Source organism: Galeopterus variegatus, unplaced genomic scaffold (assembly GCF_000696425.1).
Source record: "Galeopterus variegatus unplaced genomic scaffold, G_variegatus-3.0.2 Scaffold526, whole genome shotgun sequence".
In the NCBI taxonomy this organism is placed as follows: domain Eukaryota; kingdom Metazoa; phylum Chordata; class Mammalia; order Dermoptera; family Cynocephalidae; genus Galeopterus; species Galeopterus variegatus.
This window is the reverse complement of record NW_007726637.1, coordinates 343,502-371,348: the sequence shown is the minus strand read 5'-3', so window position 1 is coordinate 371,348 and position 27,847 is coordinate 343,502. Positions and strand designations below refer to the sequence as shown.

At 51.8% G+C, this 27,847-nt stretch overlaps 1 protein-coding gene across 4 annotated transcripts in view; it reads right to left on the bottom strand.

Annotated features, from left to right (window-relative positions):
- The window catches only part of GATAD2A (GATA zinc finger domain containing 2A), a 66,706-nt gene that overhangs the window by 8,269 nt on the left and 30,590 nt on the right, over positions 1-27,847 (bottom strand). For all 4 annotated transcript variants that reach the window (XM_008569738.1, XM_008569737.1, XM_008569740.1 and 1 more), the window contains exons 3-8: positions 6,143-6,275; positions 5,881-6,012; positions 4,338-4,427; positions 3,331-3,462; positions 3,002-3,169; positions 1,207-1,486 (exon numbers count right to left, since the gene is read on the bottom strand). In XM_008569738.1, the coding sequence (XP_008567960.1) occupies positions 1,207-1,486; positions 3,002-3,169; positions 3,331-3,462; positions 4,338-4,427; positions 5,881-6,012; positions 6,143-6,275 (935 nt within the window). The remainder of the gene's footprint in view (positions 1-1,206; positions 1,487-3,001; positions 3,170-3,330; positions 3,463-4,337; positions 4,428-5,880; positions 6,013-6,142; positions 6,276-27,847) is intronic.

The window sequence follows — 27,847 nt, the reverse complement described above, 5'->3', positions numbered from 1 at the left end:
GCCGCCCCGTCGGGGGGTGCGGGCCCCACGGCCGGCCCGGCTCCCGCTCACTGGCGGGGCGAGGCGCGGGAGCAACGCCGAGGCTTGCGATCCCGTCGCCGGTCCCCGGTCCGGTACGGGGGCAACACTGAGGGTTGTGATCCGTTGCCGGACACGGAGAAAAGACAAAAAAAAAAAAAAAAGTGACCCTGTGGTGGGGGAGTGTTATGAGAGCAACTTGAGGGGAAGGAGGAACCACAAGCAAATCCGAGGGGGCCGCTGTGTGCCCACTGCTCTGGGGCTGCTGCTGGGTCTGGCCCCAGTCAAGTGTCAAGGGCTCTTCCTCTCAGGGGTTCTGGGCACTACCACATGAGAGCAGCCCAGAGATGTACCGAGGAGGTGCCTTGAGGGAATGGGGAGCATGCCCTCCCAACACCGCAAGACTGGGGAGACACGGGACAGCGGCCCTGCCTCATCCCCATGCCCTCCTTCCCTGTGTCTGTACCTGGATGATGGGCGGGTGGAAGGTACTTCTCTTCTGTACACAGCCCATCACCACTGCCCCCCAAGTCTGTGCTGGGAGGTGCCAGCACTGGCCTGAGCTGAGGGACGAGAGGGTCTGAAGCCCGCCAGGCCCCTCCCCTTCCCTGGACAGGTCACAGCTCTGCCTTTTCCTCCACTCTGATGTGGTCACTGGGGAAAGGGTTCAGCTCCCCTTAACAGCACCACCCACTCAATCTCAGGGCATAACCATCCTCAGTCTCTGCATTGTGGGGAGCAGCCGACTCGGCCACCCACCTCTCTATTTCCAAAGCTGTTTTTGAGCACTACCCAGTAGATGCCTTTTTATTTCTAGAATCTCCTAAGACTCAGGAGGCACTTTCCACGTCACTTTCCCTCCTCAGAGCACTCAAGGCTCTGGAAAATTTCACCTGTGTGATGACCCCACACTCACCTAAGAGCCTTTCCTGGAGGCAGAGCCTTTTCCGGAGGCAAAGCTTGTCGGCCCCCTTCCCACCCCCAGAACACACAACATCTCGGGGCCACTGCTGTTTATCCCCCTAGGCCACGAGCCTTGCCAGGGCCTGTCTCTCAGAGGCCCCAAAAAGAGAGGACCCGGTGGCCCTAGGATGCGCACCTACCACAGTCCTGGGTGCAGAGCAGGTGCTTCAGCATCTGCCACATGTGAGAACCTTCAGGAGAAGGAACAGCCTAGGGCCCACCCACCTTGCGTCTCCAGCAGGTTCTGCACCACCTCCTCCAGGCCAACCAGGTAGATGAACTCGTTGTTGGCTGCGCTGGGCAGGAAGTTCATCTCTGGGGCGGGGGGCTTAGGAGGGGGGATCTCAAGCAGCGTCTTCTCCAGCTGTTTGCGTAGCGCAAGCTTGGCGGCCGCTTGCCGGCTGGCTGGAGACTCAGTGGAGGTGACCACAGAGGCCACGCTGGTAGAGGTGGAGTTGGCCTGAGCGGAGGCAGCCGTCGTCCCCTTCAGCGATGCTGGGGTGGGCTTTGGGGAGACAACAACGTGGTCAGGGGGCTCAGTGAGCCCGCCCTGAGGAAGGCTCCACCTGTGAACCCACAGCCCCAAAGTCCGCATTGGGTGCACTCAGTTAACAAGGCCTTTAAGTAAATCCAGGCTGTCTGACACTCAGCACGTTCACAGAAGTCAGTGGGACCAGAAGAAGCATTAAATGAATCACCCAAAGGGACAAATGACTGTCTAACACACTCACTGAGGGTGTGCAGCTACCCACTGCCCTGTACACATTCCAAACCTAGTCTGCCGCACCTGCCATGTGAGGACACCATGAAGTCATGACCTTGACCTTGATAGGCAGCCCCACTCAGGCCCTGCTTGGCTCTCTTCCTTTCTCATTGGGCACCACGGTGGCCCACTGTGGTGTCCATGCACCTTCCCCACCTTGCAAGTGTTTATCTGGGATGCTGAGGTTTAATGGGTACCCAAGTCCTCATCAGGGTTCCAGGGAAAAGCCGCTCCTGGACCAGCCCCCGCCCCTCTGCCCTCTCCCCATCCCCATCCTCGCTGCTCTGGCACTACTTCATCGTCCTCATCTGGACAGGGTGGCTGACACCCTGTCTCCACCTGCCACCAACTGTCAACCACTCTCCACAAAACCCAGAGCTGACCACATCGGTGCCCTTAGCTTTTAGGTGTCGAAGACCTCTCTGGAAGTCTGACAAGAGCTGTGCGCACCATCCCCAGGAAAATAGACAAAACCAGAGACTTGCAAAGAACACATCTTGGGGCTCAGGGAGTTCAGATACTCTCCCACAACCCCACCCCTGCAAAGTGTCCCCCAAGATGAGCAGAGATGGGCCTGGCTGCCTGTGCCACTTCCGCATTCTCCCCACCAGATCCCCCACTGTCCTCTTTCTGCCTACCCTCCTGGCACCATGAGACCAAGAACCAGAGGGACTGGATGAGGGTTTATTCATGGACAATACTGCCTGCTCAGGTCAGGCCAGGACACTCCCGTGTAGGGGGCAGAACAGACCGTCATCTCTGCACTTGAACCTGACCTAAAGAAGGCAGGGACGCTGCCCAGAGCCCTGCTGGCTTTGCTCGTCTGAGGAGGGTGGTCAAAAACAAACCACGCCAAGGAAGAATGAAAAGGGGAGGACACCAAGGGCAGCTTAGGCTCTGGTGCTCACTCCTGGCAGTCTCCTTGCCCCTTGTCTGCCTTATCGATACCCCAAAACCTGCTGTCTCTCACCTGTCACCCTCCCGGGCCTATCTTGCTCACTTCCCAACGTGGAGCTGGTGAGCAGACCACCTGCCAGCTCCACCTGGCCCTTCACACAGCTCAGGTCTCACTGCTCTCAGCGGCTACCACCTGTGCTAGATGGCAAGTCTGCCCATAAGACTTCTGTCCATGGCCTTCACACTCCTATGGCCCCAGCAGCACAGTCCAGGTCCCACCCACCTCTGAGGGACTATGCCCCCGGACTGGGGGCCCATGGGGAGGGGGATCACATGTCCCTTCCCGGTGTGGCCCCTCACCTGTGGGATGTTAACAAGCAGACTGGTGTTGGGGACACTGGCGACACGGATGAGTCCCTGCTGGATGATTCTCTGTCCCTGAATTTGCACACTGGGCACGGATGCCCGGGGGGCCAGGAGGAGAGGCGGTGGCCCAGTGCTGGAATGTTGTCTGATGTTGTGGATTTGCTACAGGGTGGGGCAAGAAGGGGGGACAGGACAAGAATCCAAATGAGACCAGCAACAGAGGGAGGCACAGACCCAGCCTCAAGGACGGAATAGAGTCCTTCTCAAGAGGTGGGTGATTGCGGGGGCTGCTGGGGACTCCCAGCGTACACAGCCCTGCTCACCTGGGCCCCCCTGACAAGCGGGGGCATGACGACCTGTGAGCTCGCCTGCGGCCCCAGCTTTGAGGACACCTGCTGCCCTCCACGGACTAGGGGCGGTGGGATGACGCTGCCAGGCACTCGAGTTGAAGAGGTCTGTCAACAACACCAACAGCCAGATTTACATGGCCCCCCCTTTTTTTAAGTGACCATATTTGAAGAGGTCTGTCAACAACAACAACACCCAGATTTACATGGACCCCCCCCCTTTTTTTTTCAAAGTAACCAGATTTGCTATTTTTGTAAAAGTACACATACTGGTTGTTTTTTTTTAAAAAAAGGTAGAGAAGTTTAAAAAATTGGCTAAAAATCCCGTTTATTCTAAACATGGGAGAACAAGGATCACAGACTCCAGCAAGAGCCATGCACAACTTGGCCCACTCAGGCATGAGTGCCAGCAACGTGGCAGCACACTGCCACATAGTACAGGCCCACTAGCAGCAGGAGAATAGCTAAGCCGGGATGGGCACCATCCTCCTACTGGTGTAGGCCAGGGGCTCAGGCCTGTTTTAGGGGGACTTGGGAAGGGACCCCTCCAGCCCTCTGCCTGTCTCACCCCAAGGGTGACCCACTGTTGAGGAGGGCAGAAGAGGTTGTCAGCCAAGCTGGGAGGAGGCTGTGAGGCCTGGGCCTCACAGGGCTGCAGTATGCCTTGAACCACCCTCAGGAAAGTCAACACGAAGGGAGCTTGGTCTGCTCATTCTTGCTGGGGTAGTCACTGGAGGGGCCATGATTTCTGACTGTGACATCAACAATGGCCTAGTTTGGGCCATGTGGTTCAGGGAATGAATGCATAGTTTTTCCTCTAGGCTGTGGGCCCAAAGGCCTCACTCCAGCCAACTTAGAAGGGAAAAGGCAGCCTTCAGCAGTACCTGGATCAGGGCTGCTCAGGAGACCGATGGGCCCTTCCTGACCGCACACAGCAGTGGTGCTAGCCAGGCGCCCAGCTGCAGCACAGGGGGGACACTGACCTGAAGCGATGGCTTGCCCGCAGGAATGTTCTGGGTGCCCCGCACGAGTGGGGGAGGGGTGGTCACAGTGCTCCCAGCAGAGCCGGTGGGCTGTAAGAGAGCAGGACACACAGGAGATGAGGGGGCCCACCAGCCCCTCCCTCCCTGCATAGAGGTACCAGTATGTACTTCCAATGGAGGAAGGCTGATTTTCTTCCTCCTCTGAGTGCATCAGGCTCTTGAAGTACATCTGCTTCCAGCCTGACAGTGACCCTGTCTGTGGCAGGACTTGGTGCATTCTTTACAGGCCAAGGAGAGATTTTCCAGAAGCCCATCCTACCCCTCTCCTGATTCTCAGCATCACTTCCTGGTTGCTCCCTGATACCCACACGGAGCCCAGGCTCAATCAACAAGGAAACAGAGAAAATTAATAAGCAGGATCTGTTCAACCCACTTGCTAACTGGGCAGGGCGTGGAGGTTTACAAAGTCACAGGTCAGGGCCGGCCTGTGGCTCACTCAGGAGAGTGTGGTGCGGATAACACCAAGGCCACGGGTTCGGATCCCATATAGGGATGGCCGGTTGCTCACTGGGTGAGCATGGTGCTGACAACACCAAGTCAAGGGTTAAGATTCCCTTACCGGTTATCTTTAAAAAAAAAAAAAAAGTCACAGGTCAGGGCCGGCCTGTGGCTCACTCAGGAGAGTGTGGTGCGGATAACACCAAGGCCACGGGTTCGGATCCCATATAGGGATGGCCGGTTGGTCACTGGGTGAGCATGGTGCTGACAACACCAAGTCAAGGGTTAAGATTCCCTTACCGGTTATCTTTAAAAAAAAAAAAAAAAAAGTCACAGGTCAGACCAGAGAGTGGCCCCTCCTGTGCTCCTTCCTTAAGCAGCTGTCAGCTCTTCCTGTCTGCAGTGAACTTACTTGCTGGTTTACTGAGACAGCGATTAAAGTACACGAAAGGTAACTTCATCCCCAACCAGGAACTTTCCCAATAAACCTGAACTTGCCATACATGTTAAATTGCATCTTGAAGCAGTAAACAAAGAGCCTGGGGCTACAGGACAGGTGGTTTGAGAGTGGGACTCTCTTGAGGGACCAGGGCCAAGGTCTGTGGGGTGCTGTGGCAGCCCCTGTGGCAGTCAGGAATTTGTCCACGTGGCCAGCATGGCTGCTCACAGGGCAGGTGGCCTTTCTGGAGATGGGCTTGGGACAGAGCTCTTAACCCAGAAACGTGATTCTATTAGCACCAAAGACATCTGTGCTCTATTTCTTTTACACCTTTAGTCTAAGAGAAGGGAGCTTTACATACTCAAATCCAGAACATTCTAGACTGAAATGTACTTTGACACCCTTTGAGGTGAATTCAAAATTCGTACTGAAGTCCACAAACATCCTTTTAGATATCGACCCACACACCCTCGAGGAAACCCTTATCCCCCTTGACCAGCCTTTCCAGCCCTGGCAGTGAGGAGGGGGTGGAAATAAGATGGTGGTGCATCACCACTGGTTCCCTACAGATCCTCTGGACCCGGGGCGGGGGCAGCGAGCACACACCTTCTGGGAAGAGGCTTCCTTCTGCATTTGACTCTGTCGCAACTTTTTCAACAAGACAAGTTTTGCTTCTTCTAATCTTAATTCTTCTTTCAGTTGCTTGATCATTCTTTCTCGTTCTTCGGGACTGCTTTTCTGCAAGCGCAAGAGAATGAGGGTTGAAAGGGAGGGGGGACAAGGGCCCTGCCATCACCATCTCCACTTGAGGGTAGGGCTGGGCACAGCTGGGGCTCTGGTGGCAGTGACACACCATGACAGGGCTCACCATGAGGGCCTCGGTGCTGGTCTCCATCAAGGCCACCTTGGTCAGCCCATTCACCCTTGGGCTCGAGGGCTGCTCGTTGTCAGAGAGCACGATCACATCCGGCGAGGGGGGTCTCCTCTCAGACTTCATGTCACTGTGGGCAGAGACATGGGTGGTTACCAGAGCACCCTGACTATTGCCAACACAGCACCCACATCTCACAGACAAACAGCAGGGGAGCAGAGAGCATGGGCTGCCTCCTCCCTCTGCACACATCCTGGGGCACCTAGACCTGCCAAGGGCCTGGGCCCCTCAAGAGCCAGGACAACATGACATGGCTGTTCTGGAAAACATGGCAGCTCCCTCCTCTACCATGTGGCTCAGTATTGGGTAAAAGTGCTCAGTTCCATATCCTGGGGCTCTGGCTTGGTCTCAGCCATTGTCAGGGCTCCTGCATGCGGAGTATGGTGGGACACGTGCACCTCGCAAACCATGTGCCACCAACTGTCCAAGCTGGAAGCCACCTGATAGGAACCCAGCCCCCTGCTCAAACCAACCTTTCTTCTCTGCTCAAACTAAGCATGAAGGCAGCCGTCACACCTGGCAACCCACCGGCTCCCAACAGACCAAGAACTTGTCCACATGCTGCCGGCCTGCGCTCAGGTGCTAGGCACTCACCGCCTCCCAAGGATGCCTGCTTTGAAACTGACTAGAACACATTTTTCTCTCCAAGATCTGGCACTCTCCGCCCACCTAATCTGCTCACAAATTGGTGTCTGGTGGCTGTCCTCATCCTCCACACTCTAATGGTACGTGGACTGCTCTGCCCTGTGGATGCCACAGCCACCTGCCTGTGACCCTCCCACCCACCCCAGAAGTCCCAGCTCAAACTGCATCACGAAACACTCATCATTTTAGCCCACACCCTCTTTTCTAATAAATCTACTCTCCAGTCGTTGCCATGCTCTGTTTTGGAAGCTCACTTGTGCTGTGGACTTGATCTGAGGCCCACAGCATCTTACCACAAGCTGGGCATTGTTAGGGGAGATAGGAAGTAGCTGTGGTGTTTTGGAGGTTTTTTTTTTTTTTTTTTTTTTTTTGCTATTCTGTCAGAACATGGTCACAAAGGTCTAAGTATTTGGCTTATGAGCATGTGCTATGTCATTTATCAAAATTCAGTAACAGTACGGGCCGGCCCGGTGGCGCACTGCTACAGTGCGCCGCTTGGGAGCGCGGTGGCACTCCCGCCGAGGGTTCGGATCCCACATACAGACCGGTTCCCGCTCACTGGCTGAGCGAGATGTGGGAGCAACACCGAGGGTTGCGATCCCGTTGCCGGTCCCGGTCCGGTCCGGGCGCGACACTGAGGGTTGCGATCCGTTGCCGGACACGAAAAAAAAAAAAAAAATTCAGTAACAGTGAATATCAACTCTGTGCTTACTGTGCGCAGGCTCAGAGCTCACTGCAAACTGTATCATTTAACCCAAACAAGAACACACTGACTTTTGAGTTTCCCCTTCTTGTGAACCATCCTCAAGGAAGAATCTAATGCTACTAAGCCACAGGGCTGCACACCTGCTATGGTGTCACTGACCCAGCACTCTTGGGGCAACACTCTGCCCCCAACCAAGCAGCTCCACTTGCTGACTGCACAATGCAAACTCTCCCTTAAGTTCTGGGCTCAGTGCTTGTGTTGAAAGAATCAAATCCTCCTTCCTGTCAGCAGAAAAATCAGCTGAGGATGGACTATATCCGCTAGATGGCACTGTGACCCAAAGGACAAACTCAAATGAAGTTAACCAGAGTCACAGCTCAAAGTTGTCCCTTTTTTCCCTAGACTCCAGCCAAGCTGAGGACACAGAGTTACTAGGATGAAAAGCCTGACTATGCTTTAACAGCCCACGGAACCTCCATTTCCAAGCCTTAGTTGAGATGTGTTTCCAGGGAAAGATAGGCAAGAGGACCAGAGGCTGCGGCTTCACCAGCTCTACCCTGGCCTCACCAGACGCTGGCTCTGCAGCTGCTGGCCCTGTTCTCCTCCAGCCTCCCCTGATTCTGCCAATAGGAGAAACGTGGCGGTCGCACCTGAACACGAGCACTAGCCTGATCCGACCTAACTAGCACAGCTGCCAGCAGGCCTCTCACAAGAATCCAGGTGAGTGGAGAGAAAGCTGCCCATTTCAAAGTATATAGTCCCCTGGCACAAAGGCTCTCGGCCATATTCTGAAGTCCAGACATGGGTAGTTTATAAAGTAACCCAGGACATCTCACTCAGATCTCACCAAACTGCCTGTGCGTCTCCTTGCTGACGGACCACTTTCCACCCAAGATTGACTTACAAGGTGACCATGGAGCACCAACACTAGGCCCTCTGGATGTGCATACAGACTCCAAGGGCCTCAGAGGCAGGGAGATCCAAGGCCCCAGCACAGAACTGCAGCTGCTGGTCTGCACACAGATAGGCTCCCAGGTGAACAGTGGCCCAGGAGCACCTAGTATAGAGTTTCAGGTGACAGACATACTTCCTGGGCGAGCACAGCCAACCTGTAGGGACTGATCACTTTTTATCTTCTCACTGAGGGCATGCCCTTCTTCCGAGGTGAGATGTCTAATAAAACTCAAGTTGGCTAAGGAAAGAGGGCAGGGCTAGAGACAGAGTACATCCATGGCTGAAGTTTCCCAAGAGGGCCACAGCGCTCCCTGGCCCCATCTTGGCCTGAGACTAATCAATAACTCATCCAAGAGATGACGTCACTGCCCATCAGTGATCACTCAGTATCCCAGCAGCCAGCAGGGAGTGAACTTCCTGTATGCTAATCAGGCCACCAAAAAGTCATGTGACAAAGGCATTTCCCTCCTTGGTCATGTGACCCCTTAACTGTGCCTTCCAATGTGAAAACCATGGCAACGGCCAGTTCTAACCGGTTTGTGACACGCAGCCTTCATTTTGAGAAGGGAGGTAAGGGTTCAGGTGCTGTCAGAAAATGGAGGTGCCAGGCTCACCCCGGGCCGCAGACCTACAGGCACTTCCGGTGTGGCTCCAGCCCACAGGGGATGTTCGCACATCACAGGCACCTCTTCCAGACACAGAGGGGCCACTAGCCTCTGTACTTTCCAAAATGAAAAACTTTGCTAAGCTCAATTTTTTAAAGGAGAGAGGGCTTTAAGACACTCGGTACTTTCCTAGAGAGTTCTCTAATTCAGGAAAAAGAACATAAGGCTCGATACGATCACAGGCATTATTTTAGAAAAAAAATTTTTTAATTATAAAAACTATTTAAGGCCAGGAGAACAAAAGCAGAAGAAATCCAGCCCAGCATGCTGGGAGGGCAGCAGGGAACTCACCCGCACCACTAGGTGCTCCACCTTCACTCCACAGCAGCTGTCTTAGGCACCAAGTTGACTTGAAAGCTTTGTGATATTTCAGGGCAAATCTGATAAGCCTGGCCTCCTGCCTATCTTGAAAACGCTTATGTAAAATATAGTGATCAGAAGAGATTTTATGTGACCTACAGAAATCCCTAGAAGCAGGCCAGGCTGCCATCAGCAGAAAAGGTCTCACCACCTCCTCCCTTGCACGCTGGCCCTCACTTCACAAGCACAGAAATCCTGTTACCTGCCAGGAACTTCCATAGTTTCCTGGAGGGAAGGCCCAGATTATAAACTTACATCAGAACGTGATCTGACCCCCACAGCACAAGACTATCACTCTCAGCTGCTCACCAGCCAGTGGCTAGTGCATGGTTAATATTTAGTGTCCTCTTGCCCATGCCAGGGAAGGAGTCTTACTGAGGGAATGCAGAGTCGTCCATGGTGGTTCGAGCCTTCCTGGTTCTCTGAACAGGCCTGCCTGGTGTCCAGGAAAGGCACACTTCCTCCCTCACATTTGCTGAAAGCGCATCTAAGCAGGCGACAGACCAGGAAATGGAGAGAAATCCCTAGATAAAAGGTGTTCTGTCCTTAGGGTTCATGGTCCACTGGGTGGACAGACAGAAACCAGAAAGCAAAAGTAGGTGGGAGCGAGGCCCAGGGAAATGGCGGGAGTGGGGCTGGCCCCTTGAACATCTGACCGTCAGCCGTCTCGGCCCACAAAGCAGCGCGGGCAGCTTCTCCAGCACGTGTAGAAATGCAGCATCTGTCAGTTGGTTAAAGCGCCGTGTTATAACACCCAAGTTATGGGTTTGGATTCCTGTACCAGTACCAGTACCCGCCAGCCACCAAAAAAGAAAAAAAAAAGAAAGAAAGAAATGCAGCATCTCATCACCCTGGACCTATCTGATCAAGGTCTGCATTTTAATGAGACCCCACCCCACCCCCCAAGATTCCCACATACACTAGGGAAGTTAGGGAAACAATGAACTGTGGCCCGATGTAGCAGGCAAGGCCTGCCACAACCATTCGCTGCTTGACCCTTCCTCCTCTCATCTTTCAGGCCTGGCAGGTGACTGCTGGCTACGTTTAAAGGTGGGGTGGGGACTCTGCTAGGCCCAGCACCAGCCCCACTTGTAAACACTTACTTTAGACCCACCAGACCCTCCCCCAGGACGTTCACCCACAGAAGCCCAGCCATTCACATCCCTGCAAGCCAACCCTGCTCTCACCCTGCCCTACCACTCTGGCTCCCCTGTGCCCTGCCACCTGTCCACCAAGCTCCAGGTCCTGACCCACAGACACAGCCTGCCAAGGCTCCACTTACTCAAGCACACTCTCCTTCTGTTGAACATCTCTCCACCACACCCCCAAGTCCCCCTTATAAGCCCCAACTCAACCTTCAAGACACACTGCAAACCATCCCTGCCCTCAGAGAGATCCCTGACTGGATGGAGCTGCCCTCCCACACCCTGGCCCTGTGAGTGTAGTGAGCATAACACCAGTGTACCAGCAGGGAGCCCCTCAACAGTGCAGACCTGGCGAGACCACCACAGCTACACGCCCCAGGAAGCCTTCTTAGCCCCATTCTCCTCCCTGAGGGCAGGAGCTCAGGGCAGAACTCTGGGGGCTCCACTCACGGCAGAGCAGGCTGAGTAGACCATCCCTCCAGCTTCCCAAGAAGGACTGACTGTGCCTGGAGGGTCTGTTCCTTAGCCCAGTGACCAGCTCACACACCCTCAGCCCAGCAAACCTAAGGAAAGTCCCTTCACCTCCCTGGGCAGGGCCTGCATGGGGGCCCCCTACCAGATCAGCCTTCCCTCCTTCAGCCTCCCAGGATGGCATGTCATTGTCCATTTGACAGGTGAATTGCCCCACCCTGAATTAGGGCCATCATGACCCTTAAGGTGGGTATAGCACAGCCTCAGCTCCCAATGAGGGCTGGATGTTCCCAGGGTGAGCAGACCAGCAATGAGCAAGTGAGGGGTGGGAAGGGATCCAACCCAGCGTGACACCATAGCCCCAGCAAAGAGGGGGATCACCCCCCCTCTCCAGAGCCAGAGGAGGGCAAGAATTTCTTCCTAAGGCCATAAGCGGTGGGGGAGAGAGAAGTCACAGCGTCTCCCACCCCAGACCTGGGGGTCCTGCTTGCCCTGCCCCAAGCCTACGCACTCCTGTACAGTTGCTCCCCCACAAAGCTGCTGGACCTGGAGTTCCCTGATCACCCCCTGCCCAACCTTGGACTTGAAATCGCTACAGGCAACTCAGGCTGTGGAGAGAGCCCTGCTTGTGAGTCAGAAAACACTAGAGTCTCACTGGGTTCTTCCCTCTGTGCCTCCTAGGAGGGAAACAGGAACCCCTGCCCGCCACCTCTCCGGGCTGCTTGGTGAGGTGAGACCTCTTAGATGACCCTCAGGAGGTGCAGGCAGCCCTGTGGACCCAGAGGCACTCAGCTCAGGGCCACGGTAATAGCAACCTTCCTGATACAGTAGTAGGGTGCTGCTTACCCTGAGTGCTAACACTCAACCAGGAGCCGTTCTGCTGGCCCAAAGAATGGAGGTAGTTTTGCTCTGACAGCCTGGGACTTCTGCAACCACATCCCGTTTCTACCTTGGAGGAAGGAATACAGCTATCTGCTTAGAGCTGCCCCAGGGCTCCCATTTTGCTGGTTGGGGCATCCATCCTGCTGTCAGATCACCTGCTACCTCTCAGAGCCAACTATGTCCTGGAGGCCAAAGATGGGCCTCTAGGTGGCCCCAAAAATGCAGACAGTGGTGACACCACAGACTCCCAAGAAACCCCAACTGATGCCCTGATGGGATATGGCCTTGAAGGGCGCAGGAGTGAAGCTGAGCAACAGTGCCCTTCTGGGAGGGCCCTCTAGCCTCAGAGTGGTCTTCCAGATTTTAGGACCTTAGAGGCGAGCACCTCCTGGGGCCCCCAACATGCAGGGCTGAGAAGATAAGGGCATCAACAGGCCACCCCGCCTCAGCCCTGCAGTTTCTGGGTCAGAACTGTGGCACATACTAATCTACACAGGGTAAAACATCTTCCTGACCAGACAGCTTTAGCAGCTTGGGGCAGAGCAATCAGTAAATGGGTTACTGAAGGTAACACTCGAATATCTGCAAAGACTTTGAGGGCAGGGATCGGGTCTGCTCAGGGCCCAGCACAGTGGCGAGTGTCCACCTACTCCTCTTGCCTTAGTGCATGGTTCTAGGATGGATCTACAGGTTCATGTGGAATCTGGCAATGCCTGTAGACGGACCAATAACCCTGCACATGTGGGTGGCTGCGTCCCATATATACACAGATGCTGTGTTGCTAAAAGAAATGCAAAATTAAAAGGATTTCTGAATTCTGAGTCATTTTGTGTCTTTTTGGTCAATGGACCCTAGAAGTCCAATTCCTACCTATGAGTCCAGGCACTTTTGTGGATATTAACAAGGAGCCCTAATACTCATGATTGACAAAACCCTGTAAACTGGGATAGACCCTGTTGCCCACTCGCCTGTCTCTGCAGAGGCTGGTGGAGGAGGATGGGCAGAGCTGGCTCAGGGCAATGTGGCAGCTCATTCTCAGCCCCCTGCAGTGCGCTCCCCCAGACCAGGGCGGGTTTTGTGGCTCAATCTCTGAACTACAGAATGCAGAGGAAGCAATGCTGCAAACTTTCAAGGCAAGGTCACAGAAGGCTTGCAGCATCCACCTGGTCCCTGGGAATGCTCATTCTGGGGGCAGTGTGATTGCCCCAGACCACCATAGTAAAAGATGCCAAACTGGCTGGGGGGGAGGAGAGACAGAGACAGAGATGGGCCTGGTCAGTCCCATCTGTCCCAGCCATCATATGTGAGTGATGAAGCCCCTGGGGACACCAGTCCAGCTGATGTGGGACTGCAAGGCCCAGAGAGCACAAGTAGTAGTGCCTCACTGGGTGGGACAAGCCAACCAGCAGAATCGACAGACATTAATATATCAATATATGGTTGCTTTAAACCACTAAGCTAATGGGGCCAACAGCCCAGCTCAGCCCCTGGGGAACTAGCTCCTTCCTCCATCCAACTGTCCCCAACAGAGGCACCAACTCTAGACACTACTCTGAGACAAAGCAGAAAGACAAAAGGCAGAAAAGAAAAGGTTTATCTAGGAATCCATCCCGCTGAACCTTAAAGCTCCCCGACGAAGGAACCAGAAGCAGTCCTCTGCACATAGAGGCCACCCAAGGCAGACACAAACTTGGGATGAGACAGAAAAACAGCTCCAGGAAGCTTGGGCAGAAGACCAGAAGAGAGGGCGCCATGGAAGAGGAGGGGACCGTCTGTGGGCCTGGCAGGCACCACAGCTTCAGGTGCCACTTGGAGGGAGGTCTGAGTCAAAGCCAGAAAGCAATTCCACATGCTTCATTCAATGAGTCCCCAGTCCTCTCACCCCCCAATTCAAGAAACACTTCTAGAAAAGTCCTACAAGAGAGAAAAATGAAATAGTTATTATCATCATCAGTTCCCCAGGTTAGTCCTACCACTGGGCAGTATCTCCTTTGGCAGGTCCCTGTGTACTGACTGTGTCAGCACGTGATTCTGGGAACTTCCACAGCCACCTAGGCATGGGTGCTGCTCACTGGGACCCCACAACAGCCCACCCTCCTTTCCCAAGGGGTGGCATTCACTTAGACAATGTGATTACAAAGGGAGCTCTGCTGCCCAGACACAGGCTGTGCCCCAAAGCCTAAGACCCGCCTGTCCTGATGCCTCCCCAGATACTCCCCCTCTTCCCTGGGGCCCTGGAGCCCACCTGCTTCTCACCAGCCCTGGCTCCTCTGCTATTCCCTCAACCCCTTCTTAGCATCCATTACCACTCCTCCTGGCCTCGTAACTTGAGATCCTCTTGGCTGGGATGTCAAGAGAAAAGTCCAGAACCTGCTCTGTGGGGCCCAGGAAGTCAGAACACATTTTGCTTCTCTGCCATGGAGGCCAAGGAGGTGAGCAGCTGGGATGGGATTTTTGAAACCCAGCCATCATTCTTCCTGGAGACTTCAGGTCAAACTACTGCTCTGGGACTCCATTATGAGAGCCCTGCCACAGCTATGGCTGAACATCTCAGGAGAAAAGGAGGGAGCATGTGTGGCTGGCCCAGACCTGCAAGCCTGTCCTAGTCCCCCTTCCTTTTCCCAGGCCCCCAGCTGGAGTGGAGGAGCCCCACGCAGCACCTGCTCCCAGCGGCAGCAAGTCCAAGAGGCATCCAGCCTGTGCTGTGGAATGCCTTCTAGGAACGCAGCAGCCCTCAGAAGTCAAACAGCCCAGCCAGGAAGGCCGGAGGACCTCACTGCAACAGGGGCCTGTTTCGGGGGTGTGCAGAGTGGCTGAGAGCTGGAGAGAAAAGGCAAAGAGACCACAGTGGCATGCTCACTGGCCAGTAGCCTTCCACCTGCCCAAGGAGGCCACTGCAGCATGACCCTGTCCAGGAGCTGACACCACCAGGAAGGCTAAATCAAGCTCAGCACACTCTGCCTAGAAGTGAGGGAAGGAACGCTTATTAGAAATTATTGCAGGGCCGGCCCGGTGGCGCACTGGATAAGTGCGCCGCTTGGGAAGCGCGGCGGCGCTCCCGCCCGAGGGTTCGGATCCCACATACGGACCAGTTCCCGCTCACTGGCTGAGCGAGGCGCGGGAGCAACACCGACGGTTGCAATCCCGTTGCCGGTCCCCGGTCCGGTACGGGGGCAACACTGAGGGTTGCGATCCGTTGCTGGACACGGAAAAAGACAAAAAAAAAAAAAAAAAAGAAAAAGAAATTATTGCAATCATAGAACTGAAAGGCTAACCATTTAAGTTTGGAAAATCATCCAGCATACCTGCTACAATTCACAATATCCCTGTGCCAACCACCAAAACACACCATCCATGTAATCCTCCCAACAGCTCCACCATCACCCTAGTTTGCAGGCAAAGGAACAGTCTTAAGGGAAGGCCGCGTGACTTCCCAAGGTCACACGGCTGGGCCCTGCAGATAACCTGGGCTCACATGGGAACCAGACTTTGTGTACACCCTCACTGTGCTGGGACCCCAGAAAAGGAGGCAAGGGAGGGGCTGGACAGGATGGGTAGCCAGGATGGAAGAAGTTGAAGCTAACCTTTATTTATATTTGAAGGAAACTGGGCAGCTAGCTGCATCAGCATGCTAAGTCCCTGAGGTGATAAGGAGTGGACAGCAGGAGGACACTGATGTGGCCCTTAGACTGATCAGTAAACATTAGTTGCCTGTGTCAAAAAGCAGATTAGGAGGACGGATGGTCAGAAACAGAACTCAGGGATGGCAGACACTCTCACTGCAAGAGGGCTGCCACCTGCTGGATTCTGGGATGGTGACCAGGAATCAAGACCCCAGAGAGCCTGGGTGTGGGGAGAAAGAAAGAAAGAAAGAAAGGAAGGAGGATGAGCCCCCTATGACCAACCACAACTCCAACACCAGCGTCCCTTCCTGCCTCTGGTCCCTGCACCCATGCCAGGCCGACCTTCCTCCAGGAAAGAAACTTGGTGAGAACTCACTGAGTACAGCAGAGGAAGGACACCCTACAGAAAACAAGCTGAAAGGCATCTCCTGGAAGAGACACTGGCTTCCTCAACAATGCACAGCGAAAGAGAGAGAAGTCACCTGTGTGCAGATGAAAACCACAAACAAGAAACAAGCACTGCTTTCCAGCTTGCAGCGACCACAAACCTTCGTGATGAAGGGAACGCACTCGCTTTGTTTGAAGTGACCTGCCCAGGGCCGGCCCGGTGGCGCACTCGGTAGAGTGTGGCGCTTGGGAGCGTGGCGGTGCTCCCGCTGAGGGTTCGGATCCCATGTAGAGACCGGTCCACTCACTGGTTGAGCACGGTGCGGGCGCGACACTGAGGGTTGCGATCCCGTTACCGGTTACGAAAAAAGAAAAAAAGGGAAAAAAAAAAAAAATGAAGTGGCCTGCCCCTTTAAACATCTGTGCTTCAAGTCACTGGATCCTTTCCCCACATGCACCTAGCAAATCACTGGATCCTTTCCCCACGTGCACCTAGCAAATCCCAGTGTGCTCAGGTGTTCCCCCCACTCTGACCAGATCTGCTCCAAGAGTGGCTGCAGGATGCCATGAGGACTGCAGAGGGGCTGGGTGTGCCCCTGTAGCTGTGGGGGGACCTGGCACAGTCACCAAACCTCAACAAGGCTCAGTTTCTTCATCTGCAGAATGGAACTGCACTCACCTTAGGAAGTTGTCATGAAATGTAATTGAACCTCAACCTTTGAGTACATGTCCTTTTAATATTCTGTGACAAAATGAAGCACTCTTTCCCATGCCAAAGAGGATGGCGCCATAAAGTAAAGCATTCATGCTGCTCGCTGGAAGGACTGATGGACACACCACAGTAATCAGACTTGGGTGTCTAGCAGATGTTTACCCCAAAGTGGTCAACACAAAGCCTTTGCTTCACAGAAAACACCTGACGGTATTTGCTGCCAGTGACAAAGTCCGAGCTTCCAATAAGCAACATTTAGATTTTTGGTAAACTTGTATTTCTCACTCGCTTTGAGCTCAATGGCTTCACAACAAATAGAGCAGTGGTGACATTAACCAATCTGATTTTCTGATAGTGAATAATGAGCTGCGTATTTGAAACATCTCTACAACTCAGTAAACTCATTTCTAACATTCAATGGTATTACAAACTCATACATGAGTAAAAGATAGCTCAGGGGAGAAGAGACAAATCTCCCAGGCATAGAATCCCAAATAATTTATATAGATAGTGCACCCTTGTGGAGGAGGACATAACTCCCCATCCCTCAAGTGTGGGCTGTGCATAGTGACTTCCTTCCAAAGGGTACAGCACTGGAGGTAAAGAGTGTAACTGTACAGTGGACCCGACAGATACCACTTCAGCCATGAGACCAAGGTCAACACCCGCAGAGGTAAGTCACGTTGACAGTACATACTTTTGATATGGTGTGACGAGAAGAGCACCTCACCTCTGTGGTCTTCCTCCCCCATCACTCCCATCTAACTGTGAGAAAAACATCACACAAATCCCAGTGGAGGGGCATTCTACAGAACACCTGAGCAGCTCTCCTCAAAACCGTCAAGGTCATCAGAAACCAGGAAAATCTGAGAAATTGACACTGCCCACAGGAGCCTGACGGGACATGAGGACTAAATGTAATGTGGGATTCTGGGACAGAAAAAGGACAACAGGGAAAAAGGAGGAAATTAGAACAAAGTATGGACTTTAGTTAATAATAATATATGGATCTTGGTTCACTACTTCTTTTTTTTTTTTTTTTTGTCTTTTTCCGTGTCCGGCCACGGATCGCAACCCTCAGTGTTGCCCCCATACCGGACCGGGGACCGGCAACGGGATTGCAACCCTCGGTGTTGCTCCCGGGAACCGGTCTGTATGTGGGATCCGAACCCTCGGGCGGGAGCACCGCCGCACTTCCCAAGCGGCGCACTATCCAGTGCGCCACCGGGTCGGCCCATTGGTTCACTACTTCTGAACAGTGTTCCACTGCAGTCTGTTAACAACTGAGAAACTGGGGTGGGGTATACAGAAATGATCTTTGCAACTTTTCTGTGAATCTAAAGCACTTCTAAAATTAAAAGTTTAGGGGCCGGCCCGTGGCTCACTTGGGAGAGTGCGGTGCTGATAACACCAAGGCCCCAGGTTCGGATCCCACATAGGGATGGCCGGTTCGCTCACTGGCTGAGCGTGGTGCTGACAACACCAAGTCAAGGGTTAAGATCCCCTTACCGGTCATCTTTAAAAAATAAAATTAGGGCCAGCCCGTGGCTCACTCGGGAGAGTGCGGTGCTGATAACACCAAGGCCCCGGGTTCGGATCCCACATAGGGATGGCCGGTTCGCTCACTGGCTGAGCGTGGTGCTGACAACACCAAGTCAAGGGTTAAGATCCCCTTACCGATCATCTTTTTTAAAAAATAAATAAATTAAATTAAATTAAATTAAATTAAATTAAATTAAATTAAATTAAAAGTTTAGGGCCGAGCCTGTGGCGCACTCGGGAGAGTGAGGCGCTGGGAGCACAGCAGCGCTCCCGCCGCGGGTTCGGATCCTATATAGGGATGACTGTTGCACTCACAGCGCTCACTGGCTGAGTGCAGTGCGGCCGGTCTCAAAAAGGACAAAATAATTTTAAAAAATAAAAAATAAATAAAATTAAAAGTTTGATTTTTTTTTTAAAAAGACTTTTCTGGGCTCAAAGTGCAAATAAGCCCAATGGATTTTACTGTGAGTGAGTACAAAAAGCTCACTGATGAGGTTTCAGAATATAAGGTGCAACTAACCGGTAGAGAATGGTCACTCTCTGTATTTTCGTTTTGCGTTAAAGGGGGGAAATGCACGACCATCTGAAAAGACTGTTGAAGCTCTCTTTTGTTCTGTTCTCTATCCGCTTCTCTGTGGGAGATGGATTTTATTCATACACTTCAACCTAATATCATGAGAGACTGGATGCAGAAGCAGGTACGAGAGTACAGAAGCTGTCTTCTTATTAAGCCAAGTTTTAGAGATTTGTAAAATAGTTTTTTTTAATAAAAAATGTTATCTGTCGGGCCGGCCCGGTGGCGCACTGGAGAGTGCGCTGCTTGGGAGCGTGGCGAGGGTTCGGATCCCATGTGGAGACCGGTTCCTGCTCACTGGCTGAGCGCGGTGTGGGTGCAACACCAAGGGTTGCGATCCCGTTGCCGGTCCCTGGTACAGGCGCGACACCGAGGGTTGCGATCCCGTTACCGCTCAGTAAAAAAGATAAAAAGGAAAAAAAAAATGTTATCTGTGCTAATATGTCATAGGTTTTTTTATTTTCAAGTTTTCCTTTTTATTTTAATGATGACTGATAAGGAGATCTTAACCCTTGACTTGGTGTTGTCAGCACCACCCTCTCCCAGGTAAGTGAACCGGCCATCCATATATAGGGATTCAAACCCGTGGCCTTGGTATTATCAGCACCACATTCTTTCAAGTGAGCCACAGGCCAGCCCTTATTTTCAAGTTTCTAACAGTAAATTTCAATAGATATATTTCACAAATCCAAATGCTGTGTGGGGCCCAGAGATGGAACCATGGCAGAGTCCAGGCTTCAGGTGCAGGGTTCCCATCCCTGACAGCCCACAGCCAGCAGTGGCCTAGTCACTAACACAGATATTGGGCTCCTGGCAGACACATTATGGCCCATCTGGCTTTCTCTTGCTGCCAAAGTTATGTTTGGAAAAGCAAGTCGTACTACAAATTTAATGGGACTCATCCCATAGATACACCATGATTTCCCTGTAATATTCATTCAATCATAAGCCAACAAGAATTGGTAACCTTAAGGTTCTCGTGGCCTCAAAGCGGCAACTGTGCAGCCCTTAGGTTACCCAGTTCACAGAGAGCCTGCACACACGTGCTGCACATGGGGAGGTCGAGCACGGGAAAGTGGCTGGCTGGGTGTCCCAGGCCCCCAACATTGGGACACTGCCCTGCATCTCATGCCCCACTGCCCCTAGACTGTCACTCTCTTGGCCTCAGAATCTCCTCCCTTCTCCAGCATGTCTGCCTTCACTTTCACATGGAAGTGTCCAAAAGCTTCCAGGCTCCAACCAGGCTCAGAGCATCAAGTCTCCCTTCCCCAGGGAGGATTCCAGTCCCAGCTCCATGGCCAGCCCTTCCCAGCCCCCAACAATCTGCCCAGCCTACCTTTCCGGTATCTGCTCCCACCACCATGTCCCTTCAAATCCTGACCCCTGTGCACATCAATTTCTGGGCCGTGAGCTCCCTAGAGAATGCCACTAGGGCCACTCTTTCCTATACTGCCCACTGATACACCAAGTCCTCTCAAAGGAAGGCAGTGCTGCATGCCTGGACTGATGGTTCTCTTTAGAAATCTCCACTGTGGGGCCGGCCTGTGGCTCACTCGGGAGAGTCCGGTGCTGATAGCACCAGGGCCACAGGTTCGGATCCCACATAGGGATGGCTGGTTAGCTCACTGGGTGAGCGTGGTGCTGACAACATCAAGTCAAGGGTTAAGATCCCCTTACTGGTCATCTTAAAAAAAAAAAGCTCCACTGTGTGCAAGCCACTTCTAAAAGCTGTCAGGACCCTGCCTTGAGGAATTCCGCACATCACCAGGTCTCAGTCCCACCAAGACCCCAAAGCTTTGCAATTTCGTTACATCGCAAATATTTTTAAGATTTAAACTCTAAAAAGAAGCAGTCCTATGGCCTGAGACCAAAGGAAGGGGCACGTAGCAACGTCTGGTGGTCTCCAATCTTTCCACCCATCAGACACGCCAATGTGCCCACCCTCGCCTCCTGCCCCTCAGGTGGGACTGGGCCCTTCCAAGTCACTGAGGCACCTACCAAGCCTCACCACAGGGAACTCAGCATCTCCAAGGGCTGGAAGTACATGTCGATCCACCATCCTCCTGCGGGAGTCTGTGGCCCATCTGCCCTCCTGTCCTTTATTCTCAGACACTATGAGTCCCCGAGGGTTCTTCCCATCAGCACTGTGACAAATCTTACTCACAAATTACCAGGCTCACTTCACAGCAGAGATGAGAGGTGTTCAAAAGGGAGGGGGGAACTGTTGATCAAAGCAGGGCTGCCAGGCACCTATATTCCTTTTCCACCACCAGCTGCTCCTCCCAGCTCACAAGTTATAATACATGTGCTTATCTTCTTGAATAAAAAAATAAATTAATTTAAAAAATAAAAAAAACCTCAGAATATTTCCCAATCAGGTTTTTCTTCTCTTTCCAGGGCACTTTCTGCTAACTGGGAAAACACTGCCCTCCTGGGTGTGACTCCTGCTTGCCCCACTGGGGGTCACACACATCCCTGGGAGGTCCCAGGTATCCACTCCTCTGTATCCAACCACACAGGTATCCAACCCACAACAGTGGCCCTTGTGGCTTGGGCCTCTTGCCCCATTCATTCTGCTCATTCACCAGGTTAAGGGACCACGAAGGACTGGAGGGCCCCAGGAGCTCTCAGGGCCAACATGCTCTCCACCCCCACCCTCCAGGCTGCTTACAGTTCTGGTACAACTGCTCTCACCGCAGCAGGGAAACTGGCTGCACAGTAAAAAGCAACGTATATAAACCCAGTTTCAGCTGGCACAGCCACAGTGCTGGTCAGAAAACCTCCCTCACATATCCTCTTGGATGTAACATTTAAATTTCCTGCCACAGCAGCTGGGCTCTGGTCACAGGAAGAGAAGCCTGCAGCACGTGACAAGTACAGCACCAGCAGAAGTGTGTGCTGGGAGGAGATATCAGTTCAACGGCAGAAACAGAAACCAAGTTGTTTAAAAATAAGGAAAATATCTGCAAATCTGTTTAACTTACGTGTGTGAAGAGAGGAGTTCCTGACTGAAAAGAGCAAGCGTTTACAGGCGATTACCTTGATGACTGTACAGAGTGGCCTCTGGTTTTCTCTCAGGGCCAGGACATAGCAACATCCCCAGAAGGCCTGCACTGTCCAGGAGAAGCCCTGTTTCAAAGTCAGGGATCCCGTATCCCCTCTTGGACCAGAGGAGGAGTCGTAAAGTTAACAAGGAGGCAGTGAGGCCATGGAAGAGTAATACTCTTTTACCTGCCACCTGGCTGGCTCACACTATGGCCCTATATGAGCTGGGTCACTTTGGGGGTTAGAAACAGGGCACCCAGAGTCTGTCATCCTGGTACCTCCAAATAATCTAATGATTTTCAGAAGTATAGCTGAACCACTCAACCTCAGAGATTTCAAACCTGGGATCAGATAAGGTCCATGATAAAGGCAGGTCACAGAAAGATGGAACTGGGAGGAGCCCACAGGGAACACTGAGGCAGAACAAGGAGGAGAGGAGGCAACCAAGGCAGGAAGGGAGCATGGACCCAGGAACCGATTACCAGGAGAACATATCTCTCAGCTCCCAAGAGCTGGACTTGCTACCCAACAGCTAAAAGGTCAGCTAAGAAACTCGGTGGGCTTCAAATTTCTAGTTGGGGCCATCCAGCCTGCCCTGGAAGTCTTGCAGCAGAATTAGCGAGTGAAAGGCAGAGGCCAGCCCTCAACAGGTGCTGGGAGGGCTGGAGCCCAGTGGAGGAGGGGGCTCCAGAGAATGCCCATGAGCGCTGCAGCCCACTCCCCACCACAGGTCAGTCACACAGAAGAGAACAGCCTTCTTGCTGTGGGACTTCCAAAGCTCTCGCACCCTGACAAGGGGGAGATCAATCCCTGTGAAGAAGGCTGCAGGAGGGCCAGGGTGAGGCCATAAATGACACATCCCATCCCAGGGCAGTGAGAACCCGGCCCTTTCCCGAGCCACCACATGACAGCTGTGCCACATTCGTCCATCTCACTCACGGATGCACATTCCAGCAGACAGCGGCCTGAGGGCCAAGCACAGCTGCAGCGGGGCATCGTCCTAAGAGAAGGGGGGAGAGACTCGGGTCTGCAATCACTGGCTGGGACTCCCACCTGCCTCCACGCAGGCAGCTGGCACTCAGTGGCAGCAGTGACGGACTGAGCTCCCGCTATATGGCAAGCATATGGAGCAGTCGTCTCTTCTGCCCCTCATGGGCCTGGCCTCATGCTTCTGTCACAGAGGGGACAGTGTGACAAAGGTTGGGACATGGTCAAACACGAAGGCCAGTGCCTGGAACCTGACTTCTCTGGGGACCAAGTGGCTAAAACCATAAAGGCTGACAAAACTAAGTATTAAGCAGCCAGACTGCCACACCTAGTGAGTGTGAAAGGGACATTTGGGGGGAAAAACCTAGCAGTTTTGTTAACACAACTAAACACACATAGACCCTGCGATGCTGCAATTCAACCCCTCGGTGTTTACTGAATAATGCCTACCAATGGTCAAGTGGAGACATCTGCAGGAGCACGCATGGCAGTGGCGCTCACACCAGCCCCAGACCAGAGGCCCTGGAGGTGTCTACCTGCTGTGCACATCATTCAGCAGCTTAATGATGCACACACCAGGGATGAATCCCAAACCCTCAAGGTGAAGGCAGCCTGATCCCAACATGTACTGTGTGAGTCCATTTCCAGGAAGTCTAAGAAGAGGCAAGATTGGTGTAGAGTATGGAAGTACACCAAGACGGGCAGCGCAGAAGCGTATGAAGTCCCCTCCAGAGGGAGCTTTCTGGGCAATGGTAAGGTTCTCTCCCTTGGTCAGGGTTTGGATCACATAGGTATATGCACATGTCAGAACTCAACAGTACGGGGCCGCACCAGAAGAGGCCTCTCATGGCATGCACCAGTGTGACCTCCTCACAGGTGTGGGCAATTCCAGTGCTGACTTTATCCTTCCCTCCCAAGTGGCCTCTTGTAAGAAACACCTGCCTCAACATCAAAGGAAAAACTCTGCCCACAATCCTCAGGGTCACCTTGGTAAAGTTAAGCAAGGCACACCTCTTCCAGTTGACCCCGTTCCTGCACAGAATGAAGCGAGTCTGTCCACACATTCCCACATTCTAGACAACAGGCAGCTTCAATATCACATTGCTTTCAGATTTGTTTTTGCTTTTGAAAGAGGACGCGGATGTCACCGTGAGAGTAAATGATGTGTGCACACAAGTGTGCACACTCACCACTGTGGGCGGCCAAACCCTGCCTTAATAGCAAATGATCAGCCAGTGTGTTCCCTTGGCAAGGAATAGAGGCTGGTCTCTCTACAGATGTGTCACCTGCTCATGGCCCCCTTTGTGAATGCCAAAGTCTCAAAAGAAAGACGGGGGCAATGATTCTAAACGTCAGCAACGATGCCTTGCTCGCCAGGCCCAGCAAACAGATGGCATTTCTAGTGCATTTTAAAGTCTACTACAGGCCATAAGTGCTTGATCAGGGAGGTGAGAGCCAGAAAAACTACAGCCAGGATCAGGTACAACAGCTCAAATGCTACCTTGGGCCCTTCCAATAGGCCAAAGGCCCCAAGGTGGCCAACTGAAACATGTGTCATAGCCCATTCCATCCACACCACACAGCAGGCCCTACCACCAAGGGTAGCTCCCTCCCACAGCAAAAGAGCCACATGATGCAAAGGGAGGAGAGACACGAGCTGCCTGAACTGCACATACCCCAATGGAAGGACGCCTGCCTGACACCCACCTAGGCTGGAAGGCAGCAGATACTGGGCTCCACATCTGTCCCTGCCCAAACACAGTCCATAGGAGCCCCAGCCTTCTCTCCTCCCAGACGGAAAGAAGAAATGGAGATGGTCTGCTCAGGTGCCCAGTGACTTCCACCCCCAGTGAGCCACATCGTCAATGCCAAGTCTCTCTCCCCTAGACCTCTGTACTTTCTTTCACAATATGGTTCTTCAAGAAGCAGCTGTGTGAATCAGATCCCATCCCAATTGTCTGTGCCCCAGGGACCAGCATGGTGCCTGACACAGAGCAGGCCTGGTCCTGGCCTACTGACCATCCAGGGATGGTCAACGCTTCCAAGAAATGCACACACGAAAACGTTCTCTTGGGGAAGTGTGGGGGTGGCCATTCATGGAGCCCTCACCCCGTGCAGGTCCAGGATGACCCAGGAACCCAATCTTTACCTTTCAGGTGCAGGACCTCTAGAGAAGAGTTTCACATTTTACCAAATTAAATACTCCTCCACCCAAAAAGAAAAAAAAAAAAAAAAAATCAAGCTGCTCTCACCTGGGTGTGGCCGATATTTCTAAAGATCAACAATTTGTGACAGAAAGAGAGTCTCCTCCACAGGAAAGTATAGGAGTAGGATCTGCTTATCACAGAAACAAACCAGAGAACCAGAAGCAGTTTCCGCTGCCTGCCCCAGTTCCAGCTTTATTCCATGGTCCAAACTTAGGGAGGGGTGGGGCTGGGGCCCCCCCCCAAAAAAAAAAAAAAAAAAAAAAAATCAAGCTGCTCTCACCTGGGTGTGGCCGATATTTCTAAAGATCAACAATTTGTGACAGAAAGAGAGTCTCCTCCACAGGAAAGTATAGGAGTAGGATCTGCTTATCACAGAAACAAACCAGAGAACCAGAAGCAGTTTCCGCTGCCTGCCCCAGTTCCAGCTTTATTCCATGGTCCAAACTTAGGGAGGGGTGGGGCTGGGGCAGCATGTGCCCACAATCTTTGGGTTGGCCCCACAACTTCTACCTCTGTAGATTTTGTTTTTCCAATGAGCACATTTATAAATGCCAAAACAGAAACCCAACTATTTTAACTTCCACTTATTATTTTTAACAACCATATTGAGGTATAATTCACCTATCACAAAATTCATCCACTGTAAGAGTACAATTCAATGATTTTTAGTAAATTTATAGAGTTGTGCAACCATGACCACAATCTAATTCTAGAGAGCTTCCACCATCTCAAAAAGGTATGCTGTGCCCAGGTACTGTTAATCACTGCTCCCACCCCCACCCCCTGCCCTAGGCAACCACTAAGTGCTTTCCACCTCTATAACAAATCTGTTTTGGGGAGGACAGACCCTATACATGAAATTAGACAATGTGAAGCCACTGGATCCGCTGTTTCCCCTTGGCACAGTGAGTCTGAGGTTCAACCATGCTGTAGCACTTGTTGGTAGTGCGTTCTTCTTAATGCTGAACAGTAATCTACTGTACAGATGCAGCACATTTGTTTTAACCATGGACATCTGTGTTGTTTCCACTTTTCGGCCATTATGAATTATGGTGCTATGGAACCCATGTACCTGTCTTTGTGTGGGCATACGTTTTCATTTCTCTTGGGTAGACTGCTGAGTCATATAGTTTATGTTTAACTTTGTAAAAAATTGCCTTCTTGTGCCATTTTACATTCCTACGAGCAATGTATGAGGGGTTCCAGTTTCTACACATCCTCACCAACACTTGTTGTCTTTTTGTGTTACAGCTATCCTTGAAACTTGTCTGTGGACCAGCATATGGTCTACCCTGAAGAATGTTCCACGTGTACCTGAGAAGATGTATTCTGTGTCCACAGGCAGTGTTCTACAGATGCTGGTCAGGCAGAGTCAGCTGATGATGTTCTTCAAGTCTGCTATAACCTTGCTGATTTTGTCTAGCTGCTCCATCAGCTACTGACAGCAGGATACTGAAATCTCTATAATTGATGAATCGTCTGTTTCTATTATCAATCCTACCACTTTCTGCCTCAGGTATTTTGGAGCTCTGTTGCATGGTGCATATACCTTTATGACTATTATGTCTTCCTGATGTATCATTATGATATGTTCCTCTTTGGTTCTAGTAATATTTCTTATCTTAAAGTCTATTTTGGCTGGCCAGTTAGCTCAGCTGGTTAGAGCATCACCTTGTAACATCAAGGGTTCAGATCCCCATACCAGCCAGCTGCAAAAAAAAAAAAAGTCTATTTTATCTCATATTAATACAGTCACCCCAGCTCTCTAGTGATTACTTCCAGTATATCTTTTTCCATCCTTTTACGTTTGTCCTTGAATCTAAGCAGTGTCACAGACAACATATTATTAAGATGGATCTTTTTGATCCCTGACAATCCTGCCTTTTGACTGGGTATTTATTTAGACCATTCACATTTACTGAAATTACTGATATGGCTGGATTTACATTTGCCATTTTAATATGTTTTCTATGTCTTCTTTATTTATCTACTTATTTTTGTTCCTCGGTTCCTCGGTGACTGCCTTCATTCATGTTAAATATTTTTTAGTGTACCACTTTAATTCCTGACTGCTGTTTTTCTTTTTTATACTATATTTTAAAGTTATTTTCTTAATAGTTGCTTAGAGATCACAATAAGCATCTTCATTTATCAAAATCTACTTCAGATTAATACTAATTTGATTCCAATAAAATATAGAGCCTTTTGCTCCAATATTGCTCCATTTCACTCCTTCTCTTTTGTACTGTAAGACAACTGCAAAAAGTCATGCAAAAATAGAACTGAAAGGTAACATGAGCCCACAATCCCCGACATGTTTCAATGGCCCCTCAGCCTGAGGCAGTGGCACATGCAGGCCTTCAACCACAAAGTCCCCACCACCCTTCATTTAGATTTTTAAAAGTCATATCGAGGGCATGTAAAATTACACGGAAGAGAATTTGCCATTTATCTGTAAGGGGAATGATTTATGATGATGCCTCATGTTGAAAGGCACAGTTACAACAGATGGACCTTGCTTGGACTCTGATGTGAAGAAATCGACTATTAAAAACATTTGTGGGGCTGGCCCGTGGCTCACTCAGGAGAGTGTGCTGCTGATAACACCAAGGCCACAGGTTTGGATCCCTATATAGGCATGGCCGGTTAGCTCACTGGGTGAGCGTGGTACTGACAACACCAAGTCAAAGGTTAAGAACCCCTTACTGGTCATCTTTTAAAAAAAAAAAAAAAAAAA